General features: G+C 47.3%; 2 protein-coding genes across 2 annotated transcripts in view; one reads left to right on the top strand and one right to left on the bottom strand.

The window, feature by feature from the left end:
- Positions 1-4,355: 4,355 nt before the first annotated feature.
- Positions 4,356-6,733, top strand: LOC132407111 (uncharacterized). Its single transcript, XM_059993404.1, has 3 exons — positions 4,356-4,365; positions 4,657-4,755; positions 5,301-6,733. The coding sequence occupies exons 1-3, from the start codon at positions 4,356-4,358 to the stop codon at positions 6,599-6,601; spliced, it is 1,410 nt and encodes a 469-aa protein (XP_059849387.1). The 3' UTR covers positions 6,602-6,733.
- A 37-nt stretch (positions 6,734-6,770) lies between these two features.
- Positions 6,771-15,638, bottom strand: part of LOC132406657 (oxidative stress-induced growth inhibitor 1-like) — a 30,554-nt gene continuing 21,686 nt past the window's right edge. Inside the window, exons 6-7 of the mRNA XM_059992479.1 lie at positions 13,958-14,049; positions 6,771-10,034 (exon numbers count right to left, since the gene is read on the bottom strand). Of these exons, the coding sequence (XP_059848462.1) occupies positions 9,038-10,034; positions 13,958-14,049 (1,089 nt within the window). The 3' untranslated portion in view covers positions 6,771-9,037. The remainder of the gene's footprint in view (positions 10,035-13,957; positions 14,050-15,638) is intronic.

Raw genomic sequence — 15,638 nt, 5'->3', positions numbered from 1 at the left:
GTGACTACCTGCTGTCTGGCCTGGTGAGTTCTGCCAGCATTTTGAGTTTTTATTTATTTCCAGCATCTGCAGATTCACTCGTGTACTTTATATTCCATCTGGGTACACTCCATCCTGATGGTATGAACATTGATTTCTCCAATTTCTGGTAATTGCCCCCCCCCCCATCATTATTTCCCACTGCTGTATTTCTCTCTCACCTTTCTCCTTAACTGCCCAACACTTCCCTCCGGTGCTCCTCCTTCACCCTTTTCTTCCACGGTCTTCCATCCTTCAGCACTTTACCTCTTTCACTAACCACCCTCGCTCTCTCCCAGTTTCACACATCACCTACCACCTTCGTCCCCCCCCCCATCTTCTTACTCTCACTTTTCGTCTATTTCCAGGCCTGATGAAGGGTCTCAGGCCAAAATGTCAACTGTTTATTACTTTCCAAATTACTGCCTGGCCTGCGGAGTTCCTCCAGCAGTGTGTGTGCTTTGTGAGTGGGGAGCCTGTGAGACTGCAGCCACTTATTGTGGCAATCGGCAATCTGCAGCAGGTCCAAATCCTTGCTTAGACATCAGTTGATTCTGGCCAACCTCTCAAACATTTCATCACAGTAGATGAGCGTGCATTCTCGCCGTTCTTTCCCTGAGCCCTGACATGTTCTCTCTCTGTGGAGTATTGTGCAGTCCGCTGACTGAAAGCAGTCTTGTATGCGCTCCTGGTCCTCAGCCGTGGTGCTGAGGTCCCCCCTCTCTGCCCATACAGTGGGAGTAGAAGTGCAGCTAGGTGACTGGACTTAGCAAAGGGCAGGAATGGAATGTCATGGTAAACATTCCTGACAGTGTAATGACACTGGTCAAGTATGTTGGCTTCTCTGGTTCCACAGGTGATAGTTTGGTGCTGGTTGTTTAAGCTGGCCCGGTTAAATTCCCCTGCAGTGATAGGGAGGGCATCAGGGTATACAGTTTTATACCTGCTGCTCGCTGTGCTCAGCTCCTCCAGTGTCTGGCTCACGTTGACCTGAGGTGGAAAGTACACACTCTCAGCAAGATGGCTGAAAACTCTCGGCAGATAAAATGTGTCCATCAAACGATGTCCCTCTGACTCTTGAATCTTGCTCTGAGGTCTAAAAGTTTATTTTCCAGGGACTGTACATTCACTGGCAGGATCGTCGGGAGTGGTTGTCTAGGGCCTCTGCATTTCAAATGTACCAGTAGACCTATACAATACAATATGTGGGCCTAGTTCTGGAAGTTATCATTAATAGCAATGGGTGCCTATTTGTCAGCATGACTGAATAGCCTATTTCTTTGCTGCATGTCTCTTTGCTCCTTCTTCTTTCCAACCTCTCACATTTGTATGTCTGCTTTCCTTCTTTTGCTCTGATCCTCCTGTCAAGGTAGTTCATCTCCTCTCCCATCCCGACACTGTCGCAAAGCTGCCCACAGAGACCTTGGTTTCAGCTCCGACAATAACCTCTCGGTTTCATCAGAATATGAGTACCCACTTGCATCCCAAAAGTACGCAAGGGTAGGTCATTGACCATTGTAAGTTTCCCAGAGTGTGTAGAATATTGGGGTGCTGGTGGGGAAATGGGGAGAATAGGAAAGGTGGGATTAATATGCGACCATTGTGAGTAGTTTGTAAATGACATGGACTGAGTGGGCTGATGCCCTGTCTCTCTTACTCTTCCTGAACTTTCTAAGACACGGCTGCAGCAATTTGCCCTTCAACTTCTCAGACTGACTGACATTGATCAAAGTCAACTCCGGAGTGTCAATGTCATGCTTGTCCCTGGTACCACAGAATCCAATACAACCATGGAAGTATCAACCTCAAAGAAGAGAAAATGTGCTGATGCTAGAAATCCAAGCAACACACACAAAATGCCAGAGGATCTCAGTAGCCCAGGCAACATCAAAGAATTGAATTGACTTTATTTCTTATATTCTTCACAGACATGATGAGTAAGAATCTTTACGTTATGTTTTTGTCTGAATTTGCAATGTGCAAATGATAGCCATTTGTAATAAATAGTATGTACAGTGAGATATACAACAGAACAGGCAATATAGCTTTGAAATACAATTGTGTCAGTGTAATTAATCATTCTGATGGCCTAATGGAAGAAGCTGTCCCAGAGCCTGTTGGTCCTGGTTTTTACACTGTGGTACCGTTTCCCGGATGACAGCAGCCGGAACAGTTTGTGGTTGGGTTGACTTGGGACCACAGTGATCCTTTGGGCCCTTCTTCTGCACCTGTCATGTAAATGTCCTGAATCATGGGAGGTTCACAATTACAGATGCGCTGGGTTGTCTCATGAATAACCGGGTTTTTGCTGCCCCCACACAACCCCCTGAAAGGAGTTTGAGGGGTGACCTTAGCTGGGTTTATAAAATTATGAAAAGCATACATAGCAGATTTCACCCAGGACAAGGACATAAAGTAAGGGGCAGAGAATTAAAAGGGGATCTGAGTGGCCACTTTTTGAAGTGGGCTGGGCACGTGGAATGAGCAGCCTGAGAAAATGGTTGAGGCGTGTGCATTAAAAACATTTAAAGGACAGTTGGAAAGGTTTAATGCGATATGGGCCAATTAGGAGACCCCTCGTGAACGTGAGGAAGCAGGTACAGGAGCCTCAGGACTCACACCAGCAGGTTCAGGAACAGTTATTACCCCACAACAATTAGGCTTTTGAACCGGGGCGAATCTTCACTTGCCCCATCACTGAACTGTCCCCACAACCCATGGACTCACTTTCAAGGGTTCGTCATCTCACATTTGTTTGTTTGTTTGTTTGTTTGTTTGTTGTCTATTGCACACCGGTCTTTCGCCCTGTTGGTGTGGTCTTTTATTGATTCTGTTTTGATTATTTGATTTATTGAGTATGCCACAAGAAAATGAATCTCAGGGGATATATATGCACTCGATAACAAATTTACTTTGAACTTGGAAGCGTGGTTAAATGGGGATAGCATGGACTGGTGATTTGGTTGGGCTGAAGGATCTCCATGTTTGAAATGCACTTCGACAGATACCTGGGCCTGAGACGAGTAGCCAGCTGTTGGTAAATGGGTTTAGTGTAGATAGGCATTTTGGTTGGCATGGTCGAGGGGGCCATTTCCCTGCTGGCCGGGTCTATGGCTGTGTGAAACATGGTGTCCACATTTGTTGCTGCTTCACCGAGGGGCTGCAGTGACGGCAGCTGCTGCTCAAGCTTGAGTTCCTCTGGCCGATGATACTTCCTGCCTCTGCACTTGTCCAGCTGGTCACAGGGGAGCACCCAGATGGTGCCAAGTGTATCAGAGTGACCTGCAATGCCCCAGTTTATTGGAGTATCTCACAAGGAAGAATAAACTCTGAGTAGCACCTTGTTTGCACAATATTCAGGCCCTCACCCTAATGTCTGTGCCCCATTGACCTGGACTTTATTCATGATGTAGTAAATTGACTCATTCTTGTAATACTGGACAATACTGTTATGAGACAATATGGCACCAAAGACTCTTCCAAATTTCTATAACGTTCTTCCGGGCTGCATCACCACCTCGTATGGAAGCTCCAACTCACAGCACATTGTAGACACGGGCAGCTCCATCGCGGCCACAACCCTCACTACCATTGAGGACAAGTTCATCTGGCATTAGATTCAGAAGGCTGCATCCTTCATCATCTGGGACATGTACCCTTCTTGTTAATACTATCAGTGAGCTTGAACACCTAAACTCAGAGATTCAGAAAGAGTTTCTTCCTCTCTGCTATCAAATTTCCGAATGGTCCACAAACCCCTGAATGCAATTATTTATTTTATAATTTATTTATAATTTTTCTGTATCTTTGCACTGTAGTGTTGCTGCAAAATAACAATTTCATGTCATATAAGACAGTAATAATATATCAGATGCTGATTCTTCCAATGCAGATTTTGAAAACCACCTCCATGCCCTTTTAGAAACTTGCCAGAAACTTCATTGTAGTATTTATCACAAATAACATCTGCTAGCAAAAGAAACACCGTGTATCTCAGTGCAAAAGATCACTTTATTAGAAGAATATTAGTGTTTACAAACTTCAGAAAAGAAACTATGTTCACAAGTAGCGAGGCTGCTTTACACCTTGAGGGTAATTGTTCCACAACCCTGCCACAGCTCAATAAGGAGTAATAAGGAAGGAGTTCGCACTGACTTTCCTTGCTGGATGGCAAATACTTGTATCTCTTCGATCAGCTTTAGCATAGAACTAAGGAAAACACGTCTGAGCCCCTCCAATAAACAGGCATCTACGGCTGAAGGAGAGTGAAAGGGATTTTGCTGCTGCTGTACTTGGTGAGTCCACGACTCCTTGACATTGATGGCCTGGTGGGGGAGATGGAGCCTGGTAGGTGTTGTGGTTCCCAGGGGCCATGAGGAGGTAACGATATCACAGGATCGTAGAAGAGTTGAGAGCAGTCCATTTCTGCTAACCAATGGGACGGGACTCATTAGAGGGGAATAGGATTGGGTACCCATGCTTGTACAACAATTTAACACTGTCCTGATGTACTGTGCATCATGTGACCGCAGCAACTTCAGCCTGTACAGGGTGAGTGTAGGTACGCCAATGCTCTTGAATGGAAGCCATATGAAAAGGAATGAGTACATTATGGGGAATGCTCTCCCCACCATTGAGCACATCTACACAAAACACTGCCACCGGGAAAGAAATCCATCATCAGGGACACCACCACCCAGGGCCTGCTCTCTTCTTGCTGCTGCCGTCAGGAAGGAGGTACAGGAGCCTCAGGACCCACACCACCAGGTTCAGGAACAGTTATTACCCCTCAACCATCAAGAAGGTACAGGAGCCTCAGGACTCCCACCACCAGGTTCAGGAACAGTTATTACCCCTCAACCATCAAGAAGGTACAGGAGCCTCAGGACTCCCACCACCAGGTTCAGGAACAGTTATTACCCCTCAACCATCAGGAAGGTACAGGAGCCTCAGGACCCACACCACCAGGTTCAGGAACAGTTATTACCCCTCAACCATCAAGAAGGTACAGGAGCCTCAGGACTCCCACCACCAGGTTCAGGAACAGTTATTACCCCTCAACCATCAGGAAGGAGGTACAGGAGCCTCAGGACCCACACCACCAGGTTCAGGAACAGTTATTACCCCTCAACCATCAGGAAGAAAGTACAGGAGCCTCAGGGCTCTCACCACCAGGTTCAGGAACAGTTATTACCCCTCAACCATCAGGAAGGTACAGGAGCCTCAGGACCCACACCACCAGGTTCAGGAACAGTTATTACCCCTCAACCATCAGGAAGGAGGTACAGGAGCCTCAGGACTCTCACCACCAGGTTCAGGAACAGTTATTACCCCTCAACCATCAGGAAGGAGGTACAGGAGCCTCAGGACCCACACCACCAGGTTCAGGAACAGTTATTACCCCTCAACCATCAGGAAGGTACAGGAGCCTCAGGACCCACACCACCAGGTTCAGGAACAGTTATTACCCCTCAACCATCAGGAAGGAGGTACAGGAGCCTCAGGACTCTCACCACCAGGTTCAGGAACAGTTATTACCCCTCAACCATCAGGAAAGTACAGGAGCCTCAGGACTCTCACCACCAGGTTCAGGAACAGTTATTACCCCTCAACCATCAGGAAGGTACAGGAGCCTCAGGACTCTCACCACCAGGTTCAGGAACAGTTATTACCCCTCAACCATCAGGAAGGAGGTACAGGAGCCTCAGGACTCTCACCACCAGGTTCAGGAACAGTTATTACCCCTCAACCATCAGGAAAGTACAGGAGCCTCAGGACTCTCACCACCAGGTTCAGGAACAGTTATTACCCCTCAACCATCAGGAAGGTACAGGAGCCTCAGGACTCTCACCACCAGGTTCAGGAACAGTTATTACCCCTCAACCATCAGGAAGGTACAGGAGCCTCAGGACTCTCACCACCAGGTTCAGGAACAGTTATTACCCCTCAACCATCAGGAAGGTACAGGAGCCTCAGGACCCACACCACCAGGTTCAGGAACAGTTATTACCCCTCAACCATCAGGAAGGTACAGGAGCCTCAGGACCCACACCACCAGGTTCAGGAACAGTTATTACCCCTCAACCATCAGGAAGGAGGTACAGGAGCCTCAGGACTCTCACCACCAGGTTCAGGAACAGTTATTACCCCTCAACCATCAGGAAGAAAGTACAGGAGCCTCAGGTCCCACACCACCAGGTTCAGGGACAGTTATTACCCCACAACCATCAGGAAGGAGGTACAGGAGCCTCAGGGCTCTCACCACCAGGTTCAGGAACAGTTATTACCCCTCAACCATCAGGAAGGTACAGGAGCCTCAGGACTCTCACCACCAGGTTCAGGAACAGTTATTACCCCTCAACCATCAGGAAGGTACAGGAGCCTCAGGACTCTCACCACCAGGTTCAGGAACAGTTATTACCCCTCAACCATCAGGAAGAAAGTACAGGAGCCTCAGGTCCCACACCACCAGGTTCAGGGACAGTTATTACCCCACAACCATCAGGAAGGAGGTACAGGAGCCTCAGGACTCTCACCACCAGGTTCAGGAACAGTTATTACCCCTCAACCATCAGGCTGTTAAACCAAAAGGGATAACTTCACTTGCTCCATCACTGAAATGTTTCCACAACCTATGGTCTCTCTTCATCACATGTTCTCGATATTTATTGCTTGTTTATTTATTTTTATTATTTCTTTCTTTTTGTATTTTCACAGTTTGTTGTCTTTTGCACATCGGTTGAATGATCAAGTTGATATGGTCTTTCATTGATCCTATCATGGTTACTGATCTATTATTGACTTATCGAGTATGCCTGCAAGAAATGTTATCTCAGGGTTGTATATGGTGACTTACGTGTACTTTGATAATAAATTTACTTTGAACTTGATAGAGGTGTTCAAGATAATAAGAGGCATAGACAGAGACTTCCTTCCAAATTGCTGATACCAAGGGCCATAACCTTAAGGTGATAGAGGAAAGTATAGGCGGTACATCAAAGGCAAGTTCTTTAAGGAGAGAGTGGTGAGTGCACCCTGCCAATGGTGGTTCAGACAGATACATTTGGGGTGTTTAAGAAACTCTTAGATAGGCACATGGATGATTGAAAAATGGAGGGTCATGAAGAGGAAAGGATTAGATTAATCTAGGTCAGTACAACACGGTGTGCCAAATGGCCTGTACTGCTCTTTGTTCCATGGTTTTAAACAGGAGCAGCATACATAGAAATCCTTGTCAGCATGGGGGATTTGGGCTGAAGCGCCTTCTCCCATGGCATATGGCTCTATAACTCAATGCATTCAGGACTAAATGTTGCTTACTCTAGCCGAGTAAACAGACAGCTACAGGACAAATTGATGCGAGATTTAAGCAACAAAAGTGAGGCAGTCTTAAGAATAGCTTGAGTCAGGAATGGAAGAATATAGCAGTGGCTCCTGTGCAGGGATCACGAGAAGGTGACTGAGAAAACAAACAAGAAATCTTGGGGAAACAGAGGTAACCGTAGAGCAGGTAATGATGGTGTGTCTGAACCACAGCCTAGGGAGTGCTTTCACCAACAAGACCCAGACATTGATAATAGTGCTTCACAGCTCCTGAAAGAATGGTCTAGTTGACAATCTGATGTCTCTGAGGGGGAAGACGAAACTGCAGAGTCACGTAATACCAGAGTCAATCTTTATCAGACTCTACTTGCACCGTAAGTGAGCAGTAAGCTTGCTGTAGGAAAGGGTCAATGGGGGCTTGAAGCTCAATCCCTCCCAAGGGAGCTGAATGGCCTTGGTTTGCTCCCAGCCTCTGGTACTGATAATCTTGCTCCACACTTGGGAGGTCATATGGTCTAATATCTGCGTCAATATGGATAAGATCAACGTGAATCGATTGCGGTCGACCTGTAGAACCAGCTGCGCTTTAGCGGGTCCAGCTGAGGCTTCTCAAACTGAAACATTGACTGTACATTTCTCTGCACAGATGTTACCCGACCTGAATAGCTCCTCCAGCATCTTGGATGTCATTCTTAACTCTCAGGCTGAGTTATTCATCCTCAAAGGCTTTTATGAAGCAGAAGATTGTAGGAGCAATTCCTCATAGCAGAGGTGCATAAAACCTCCTTGGGGTGAGAGGGAAGACGTTACAAGAGGAAACTTTCCAGAGAGGTGTAAGAATCTAGAATGCACTGCCTGAGGGAGTGTTAGAGGCAGAGACTCCCACAACGTTTAAGCAATATCGAGACGAGCACTTGCATTGTTAGTGCATGGAAGGCAGTGGATCCAGTGCTGGTGGATGGAATTTGCATAGGTGTGTCAGTATGAATATGATGGGACAAATGGCCTGTTCTACACTGTAAAGTGTGAATCTGTAAGCAGGGCTGCCTGCTTACAAGTCTTGGCCCGTCCTACACTGTATAACCCTGAGTTTGTAACCGGGCTGCCAGCTTGCACAGTCAGTTTACAGACCTTGGCCTGTAGTGTCACTGAGCACTACTGATCCACACTGCAGCCTCGTAGCACCTCTGCACTGCATCATCTGTCAGGGACCCCATCCAGGTTCCTGGACGTAAACAGGTGCTTTTCAGGGAACCTGCAGGGGCTCCAGAATTCCCATATACCTTCTTGGGAATAAAGCCGAGGGCCAGTCTGAGAGATTTCCCTGGCAAGGCCAGGGTTTCCTGCACTTCTTCAGGCTGGCTGCTTGGTGTTTATAGCACCTCGGTCCAGATCCCAACCTGCATGGGAAGATGTGAGCCTAAGTACTCTAATTTAGCGCGTGCTGGTGAGTGTGAACGGGTAAGGGGATCCCGGCATTAAAACCAGACATGCTGATGCAGGTCATGCTCATATCAGCAACTTCTTTCCAAATCACCAGAAGTGTTCGACTTCTGCAGGTGAGCCAGACTGCAGCCTGAGTTAGCCAGCGCTAACCAAAGCCTGGCATCAGCCTAGGTCTGAAAGTAACAGTAGTTCCCAGAAGTGACCCTAACCCTACCCTTGAGCACCGTTTATGAGTTGACACACCGGCTGGTCACAGGCTGCTCCCAGACTGGACATCAGCGTGAGACCTGGCCTTGCTCAGAGCGCTGGTGATGGCAAGGGCACCACCCTGCAGGAAGCGGACAAAATTGTCGGCCACCAGGGGGCCGAGCGCATACATTCCCCTCTCTCGCGTACACTCGTACGTATAGCGGTCCACGTCTATGGGGTTGCGCCTGGTGCTGATCGGGAGCTCTGGGTTGACAGCCAGCGACCTTCCACCATTGGGCAGAAAGGCCAGGTTGGGCTCTGAGCCGATCAGAATGAGGGCCTTGAAGATGTTGGCTGTCCTGCTCCCTCCCAATGCCAGGTCCTGAAGGACACACTTCTTGCCGTGGGTGAAGCGTAGCACTTGGTGTCCGGGAAGGCTGAGGTAGTCATTGTAGGGCCCTATGCTGGTACACGCCTGCTGGACCATCATCTGGTGCACCTTGTGATACTCGGGGTACATTAGTTTGGAAAGCTGATTGAAGATGAGACATGGGTCATTCACCTCCCTGCGGAAGACGTGGATTACTGGGACGTTGCTATGACGAGCAGCAATGACAGCATCGGCAGCAGTCAAACCTGCTCCCACAATCAAAATGGGGTCAAAGCTCTTTGCCCTCTGGTACTCCTTAATGACCGTTTCCACTTCCGAGGTGGCGTGATGGACAAAGGGGAGGTCTTCACCTTCAATGCCCAGCCAGGCGGGGCTGTCATAGGTCCCTGTTGCCAGCACGACGTTCTCGGTGCAGATGGAGAAGGCCTCCTCTGAGCCAGCCTTTGTGATGCTGTAGCCGCTCACCTCAAACAGGCTGGCCAAAGGGTTATCCGAGGCTGCCCTGTCCGCACACGTCTGCTCCTCCCGGCCGGGCGGCTGACTGAGCCTTCTCACTGAGGTCACGACAGTTCCACACACAAACCTCTCCTGCAGCTGCTTAGCCTGGATGTAGTGCTGGTAATATTGGGCGACATCGGCGGTCATGGCCCTGTCATTCCGCAGGTACCTGCAAGACAATCACAGACATGCAGTGAGGCTCACAGCGGAGACATCCCACTGCCCCTGCTCAGCTCCCTGATAACGGTGCCTGCCACTGGCATGACCGGTGTTTGTGGCTCAAGTGAGAAGCCTGGTCACAGGCTGCCCGTGTCCTCGCTGGGATGGCAAACCTATCCTCTGCTCTCACTACTCTATCCATGGAGTGATACAGCACAGAAACGAGATCTACAGGCAATTTGTCACCCTGACATCAGGCTCCGCTACACTAGTCCCATTTCCTGATATTAGCCCATGTCCATCTGCTTGACCAAATGCTCTTTAGATGCTGTAACTGGACATAATTACACCACTTCCTCCATACACCTACCTGTCTTTGTGACAGGTCCCTTTTAGTTTGCTTCCTCTCACCTTAATCCTGTACCCTCTAATTCTAGACTGCTCTAGGAAGCAAACAAAGAGATTGTGGTGATCTCACTTATCTAAGGTCCTCCTAAGGTAGGACAGTTTATCCAAATAATTTTTCCCATTCTAGGGGTATCAAAAATTAAGAGGCATAGGTTTAGAGTGCATGGAAGGCATTTTAAGGGGGATCTGAGAGGTGAGTTCCTCCAGCATTTTGTGTGCGTTGATCTGAGAGTTGAGTCTTTGTTACAGTGAGATTGATCATGTGCTGCCAGGGAAGGTGGTGGAATCAGATACAGTCATGATAGTTAAGAGTTAGTTAGACAGTCACTCATGTGGGCAAGAATACAAATACGATGAGTGTAAGTGGGCAAAAAGGGTCAGCATTGATATGGTGGGCCGAATGGCCTGTTTCTGAGCTGTACGATTCTGTGATTCAATGTCACTGTCACTACGTGCTGCATTTTGTTTTGTCTTGTTTTCTCTATGAATGTACATTGTTGACAAGTCTTTATCGCCTACCAGTGAGACTTATTCTTGAAGTCGGGCATCTGAGTGACTGCAGACAACCACCTGCCCAGACTAGCCACTAGCCACGGCTGGCAGTGAACTCGGTGGAAACCTACCAGGCTCACAGTCATCAGCTTTTTAATTAAAAACTTCAGCCTTCCAGCTGCTGTGGTGGGAATCGTCAGTCATCCAATGCACCATAATTCTCCACCTGTGGTCCTCTGCATTATTCAGATCAAGATAATACAGTGGTAAAGAATGTAAACAGGCCAGTAGGGCCATACTGACTGGGGACTTCCATCTGTGTTAATGCCAGTCTGTAGCCCTCTTCACCTGAGCGATTCAACCGCTCCATCCAGACACCTCTCCAGCGCTGTCCGTGACTCTCCCGTGTTCCAGCTACTCACCACGCTCAGGGTGAGAAAGGTTCCCCTTAGACCCACTCTCACCATTGCTAACACATCTTTCCTTTGGTACGGTGATCTGAACTGCACACAGTATTTCAGCTGAGGTCTGACGAACATTTTGTAAAGCTCAAGCATAAACTGAATGCCTAGAATAAAAGTTAAAGATAACAATTGTCGGGAACCTTGGTTTTCAAAAGATATTGAGGCTCTGGTTAAGAGAAAAAAGGAAGTGCATTGCAGGTGTAGGCAGGCGGGAAAAACTGAGATGCTTATGGAGAACAAGAAATGCAAGAGGAGATTTAAGAAAGAAATCAGGGAGGCTAAAAGGAGGCATGAAGTTGCTCTGGCAGGCAAGGTGAAGGAGAATCCTAAGGGGCACGATAACGGCAAAGGGATAGTAAGGGGCAAAACTGGTCCTCTACAAGATCAGAATGGCAATCCATGTGTGCAGCCAAAACAAATGTAGGAGGTCTTAAATCATTTTGTTTGCATCTGTATTTACTTGGGAGATGGATACAGTCTACAGAAGTGAGGCAGGGTGGTATCAACTTCATGAACTCTGCACAGCTTACCGAGGAGGAAGTGTTTGCAACCCCGAAGCAAATCAGAGTGGATAAATCCCCAGGGACTGACAAGGTGTTCCCTCAGACCCTACGGGAGGCAAGTGCCGAAATTGCCAGGGCACTTAAATCATCCTTAGTGATGGGAGAGTTACCAGAGCATTGGAGGCTAGCCAAGGTTGCTCTGCTGTTTAAAAAGGCTCTAAACATAAATTAGGCTCAAAACAGGAAATTATCAGCCAGCAAGTCTGACAGCAGTTATGGGAAAGTTATTGAAAGGTATTCTAATGGACTAAATTTATACCATAAGTATTTGGATAGACATGGACTGATTAAGGATAGTCAGCATAGCTTCGTGTATGGTAGGTCATGTCTAACCATTCATATACAGTTCTTCAAGGATGTTACCAGGAAGGTGGATGAAAGCAAAGCAGTGGATGTTGTCTATGTGGATTTTTAGCAAGCCATTTGACAGGGTCCTGCATGGGAGGGTGGTCAAGAAAATTCAGGCGCTTGAATTCAAGATGAGGTAGTAAATTGGATTAGGCGCTGGCTCTGTGGGAGAAGCCAGAGATCAGTAGTAAATGGCTGCCTCTCTGACTGGAGGCCTGTGACTAGTGGAGTGCTGCAGGGATCAGTGCTGGGTCCTTTGTTGTTTGTCATCTGTATCAATGATCTTGATGATAATGTGGTTAACTGGATCAGCAAATTTGCGGCTGACACTAAGATCGGGGGTGAAGTGGACAGTGAGGAAGGCCATCATGGCTTGTAGAGGGATCTGCATCAGTTGGAAAAAATGGCTGAAAGATGGCAGATGGAACTTAATACAGAGAAGTGCAAGGTCTTGCACTTTGGTAGGACCAAACGGGGTAGGACTTACACTGTGAACAGTAGGGTACTGAGGTGTGTGATAGAACAAAGGAATACAGCTCCATAATTCATTGAAAGTGGCGTCACAGATAGATAGGGTCATAAAGAAAGCATTTGGCACATTGGTCTTCATAAATCAATATACTGAGTACAGGAAATGAGATGTTCTGTTGAAGTTTTATAAGACGTTGGTGAGGCCCAAATGGAGCATTGTGTGCAATTTTGTTCACCTTCCTACAGAAAAGATGCAATTAAGTTTGAAATAGTACAGAGCAAATTTAAAAGGACCTTGCTGGGTCTGCTAGACCTGAGTTACAATGAAAGATTGAATAGATTAGGACTTTATTCCTTAAATGTAGATGATTGAGAAGAGATTTGATAGAGGTATACCAAATTATGAGGGGTATAGATAGGATAAATGTAAGCACACTTTTTCCACTGAGGTTGGTTGGGCCTACAATCAAAGGTCAAAAGTTAAAGGTGAAAGATTTAAGGGGAACATGATAGGAAACTCCAAGGGTCATGAGGGTGTGAAATAAGTTGTTAGCACAAGTGGTACATGCAAATTCGATTTCAATGTTTAAGGGAAGTTTGGATAGGCACATGGATGGTAGGGGCATGGAGGGTTATGGTTCCGATGCTGGTCGATGGGAGTAGACAGTTTAAGTGGTTTCAACATGGACTAGATGGGCTGAAGGGTCTGTTTCTGTGCTGTACTTCTCTATGATTCTGTGACTCTATGACTCTAATGAAGGCGAGAATCTCATCAGCCTTCTGAACCGCATTATAAACATTGTCACCTTCGAGGATCCTTAGACATATACCGGTGCTGGTAACAAGGTGAAATTGTGCATTTGAACGAACACAGATAAGGAGGGTAATGGTCATTGTATTCACATGGTAATCAGTCACATCCTCCTTATAGAAGGTCAATTCCCATGCTCTGTGACTCCACGACTGGGGAAGAATGTGTAAACTCCACACAGACGGTGCCCAAAGTCAGGAATGAAGCCAGGCGTCTGGCACCAAGAGATAGTGGCTCGCCTGGCTGCACCATTGTGCCACAGTTAGTTCTTCACTCAGTGTGGCTTCCATGGCCACATGACTGTGGTACCCATGTCTTATTGTCTGGTAAAGAGTGAGAAGATGAGGAGACAGCTGAAATGTAGATGATCCTTTACCTTCTCTTGTCCCTCATCCAGTCTCTGAAAGGCAGGTCAGGCAACTCCATCCATTCTCCAAGACTCAATGTAAATACAGATCCCTCAATGGACTGTTAAAGAAACAGAATCAATGGATCGTCATCCTGAACTTTAACGTGCTTTTCCCAACTTAATGGAAATCCATATTACAACAGTTTAACCTGTTGTAAAAATACATGTTATACCTGATGCACCATCAATAACTCACACTGAGACGTAGGCGAGATATCGGCTTTTATTGACTGGAAGAAGGAACCAGGAGTGAGTGTCTATCATACAAGGTCTTGGAGACTGAGGCCGAGCGTCAGGCCGCAGGTCTCCTTTATACAGGGGCCTGTGGGAGGAGCCACAGGAGCAGTCAGCAGGGGCGTGTCCCGACAGGCACATAGTTCACCACAATACCTACATTGAGAATTAATGTTCAGGAATTACACATTATATGACAGGCATCCCACAATGACGAGCCGTAGGGATTACATGGGATAAAAGGATATACTATGTAAATCACTGGAGCACTGGGGATTTTGGAGGCCCGGTGTCTGTGAGGAAAATTAGATTTCTGCAGCAACAGCAGCCCAGTATGTTATAAACTGACATTAATTACATCAATTTTACCTTGCTAGGGCCTGGCAACAGCTGTTAGACACCTCCTCTTACTTACCCCTTGAACAAGACCCCACCAAGGAAGACCAGGACATTGTCTCCCACACCATCACTGACCTTATTAGCTCTGGGGATCTCCCATCCACTGCCACCAAGCTCATAGTTCACACAACCCACGCCTCCCATTTCTACCTCCTACCCAAGATCCACAAGCCGGCCTGTCCAGGTAGACCCATTGTCTCAGCTTGCTCCTGCCCCACTGCACACCTTGACTCAGCTTTATTCCACCCCCTCCCTCAGTTCAGTCCCTTCCTACCTACATCCAATACACTTCACACACTTTCAAGTTCCCTAACCCCAGTCCCTAGGAGCCTCTATCCCCCACCAGGAAGGCGTCAAAGTTCTCTGTTTCGTTCTGGACATAGAACAAAATGGTCCACCTCCACCATCACTCTTCTCCATCTGACAGAACTTGTCCTCACTCTCCAGACCTTCTCCTTTGGCTCCTTTCACTTCCTTCAGACAAAAGGTGTAGCATTCGCATGGGTCCCAGAAATACTGGCCTTTTTGTCCGCTACGTGGAACAGTCTATGTTTCAAGCCCACACTGGTATCACTTCCCAACTTTGCCTACACTACATCAATGACTTCACTGGCACTGTTCCTGCACCCATGCTGAATTCGTTGGCTTCATCAACTTTGCCTCCAACTTCCATCCTGTCCTCAAATTTCCCTGGTCCATTTCTGACACCTCCTCTCCCCTCTTTCCTGATCTCTCTATCTCTGGAGACAGCTTATCTACTGATGTCTATTATAAACCCATGGATTCTCACAGCTACCTGGACTATACCTCTTCCCACCCTATTACTTTCAAAAAGGCCATCCCTTTCTCTCAATTCTTCCATCTCCATCACATCTGCTCTCAGGATGAGGCTTTTCATTTCAGAATTAAAGAGAAGTCTTCCTTCTTCAAAGAAAGGGGCTTCCTTTCCTCCACCATCAATGTTGCCTTCAACCGCACATCTCTTCCATTTCACACACATCTGTCCTCATCCCGT

The sequence above is a fragment of the Hypanus sabinus genome, chromosome 17 (assembly GCF_030144855.1).
Source record: "Hypanus sabinus isolate sHypSab1 chromosome 17, sHypSab1.hap1, whole genome shotgun sequence".
NCBI classification, from domain to species: domain Eukaryota; kingdom Metazoa; phylum Chordata; class Chondrichthyes; order Myliobatiformes; family Dasyatidae; genus Hypanus; species Hypanus sabinus.
This window is presented reverse-complemented; position numbering and strand designations above follow the sequence as displayed.

Coding starts and splice junctions, on each gene's coding strand:
- LOC132407111 (XM_059993404.1), top strand. Junction 4,756..5,300: donor CTGCTGCCGTCAGGAAGGAG/GTACAGGAGCCT, acceptor ATCAGGAAGGAG/GTACAGGAGCCTCAGGACTC.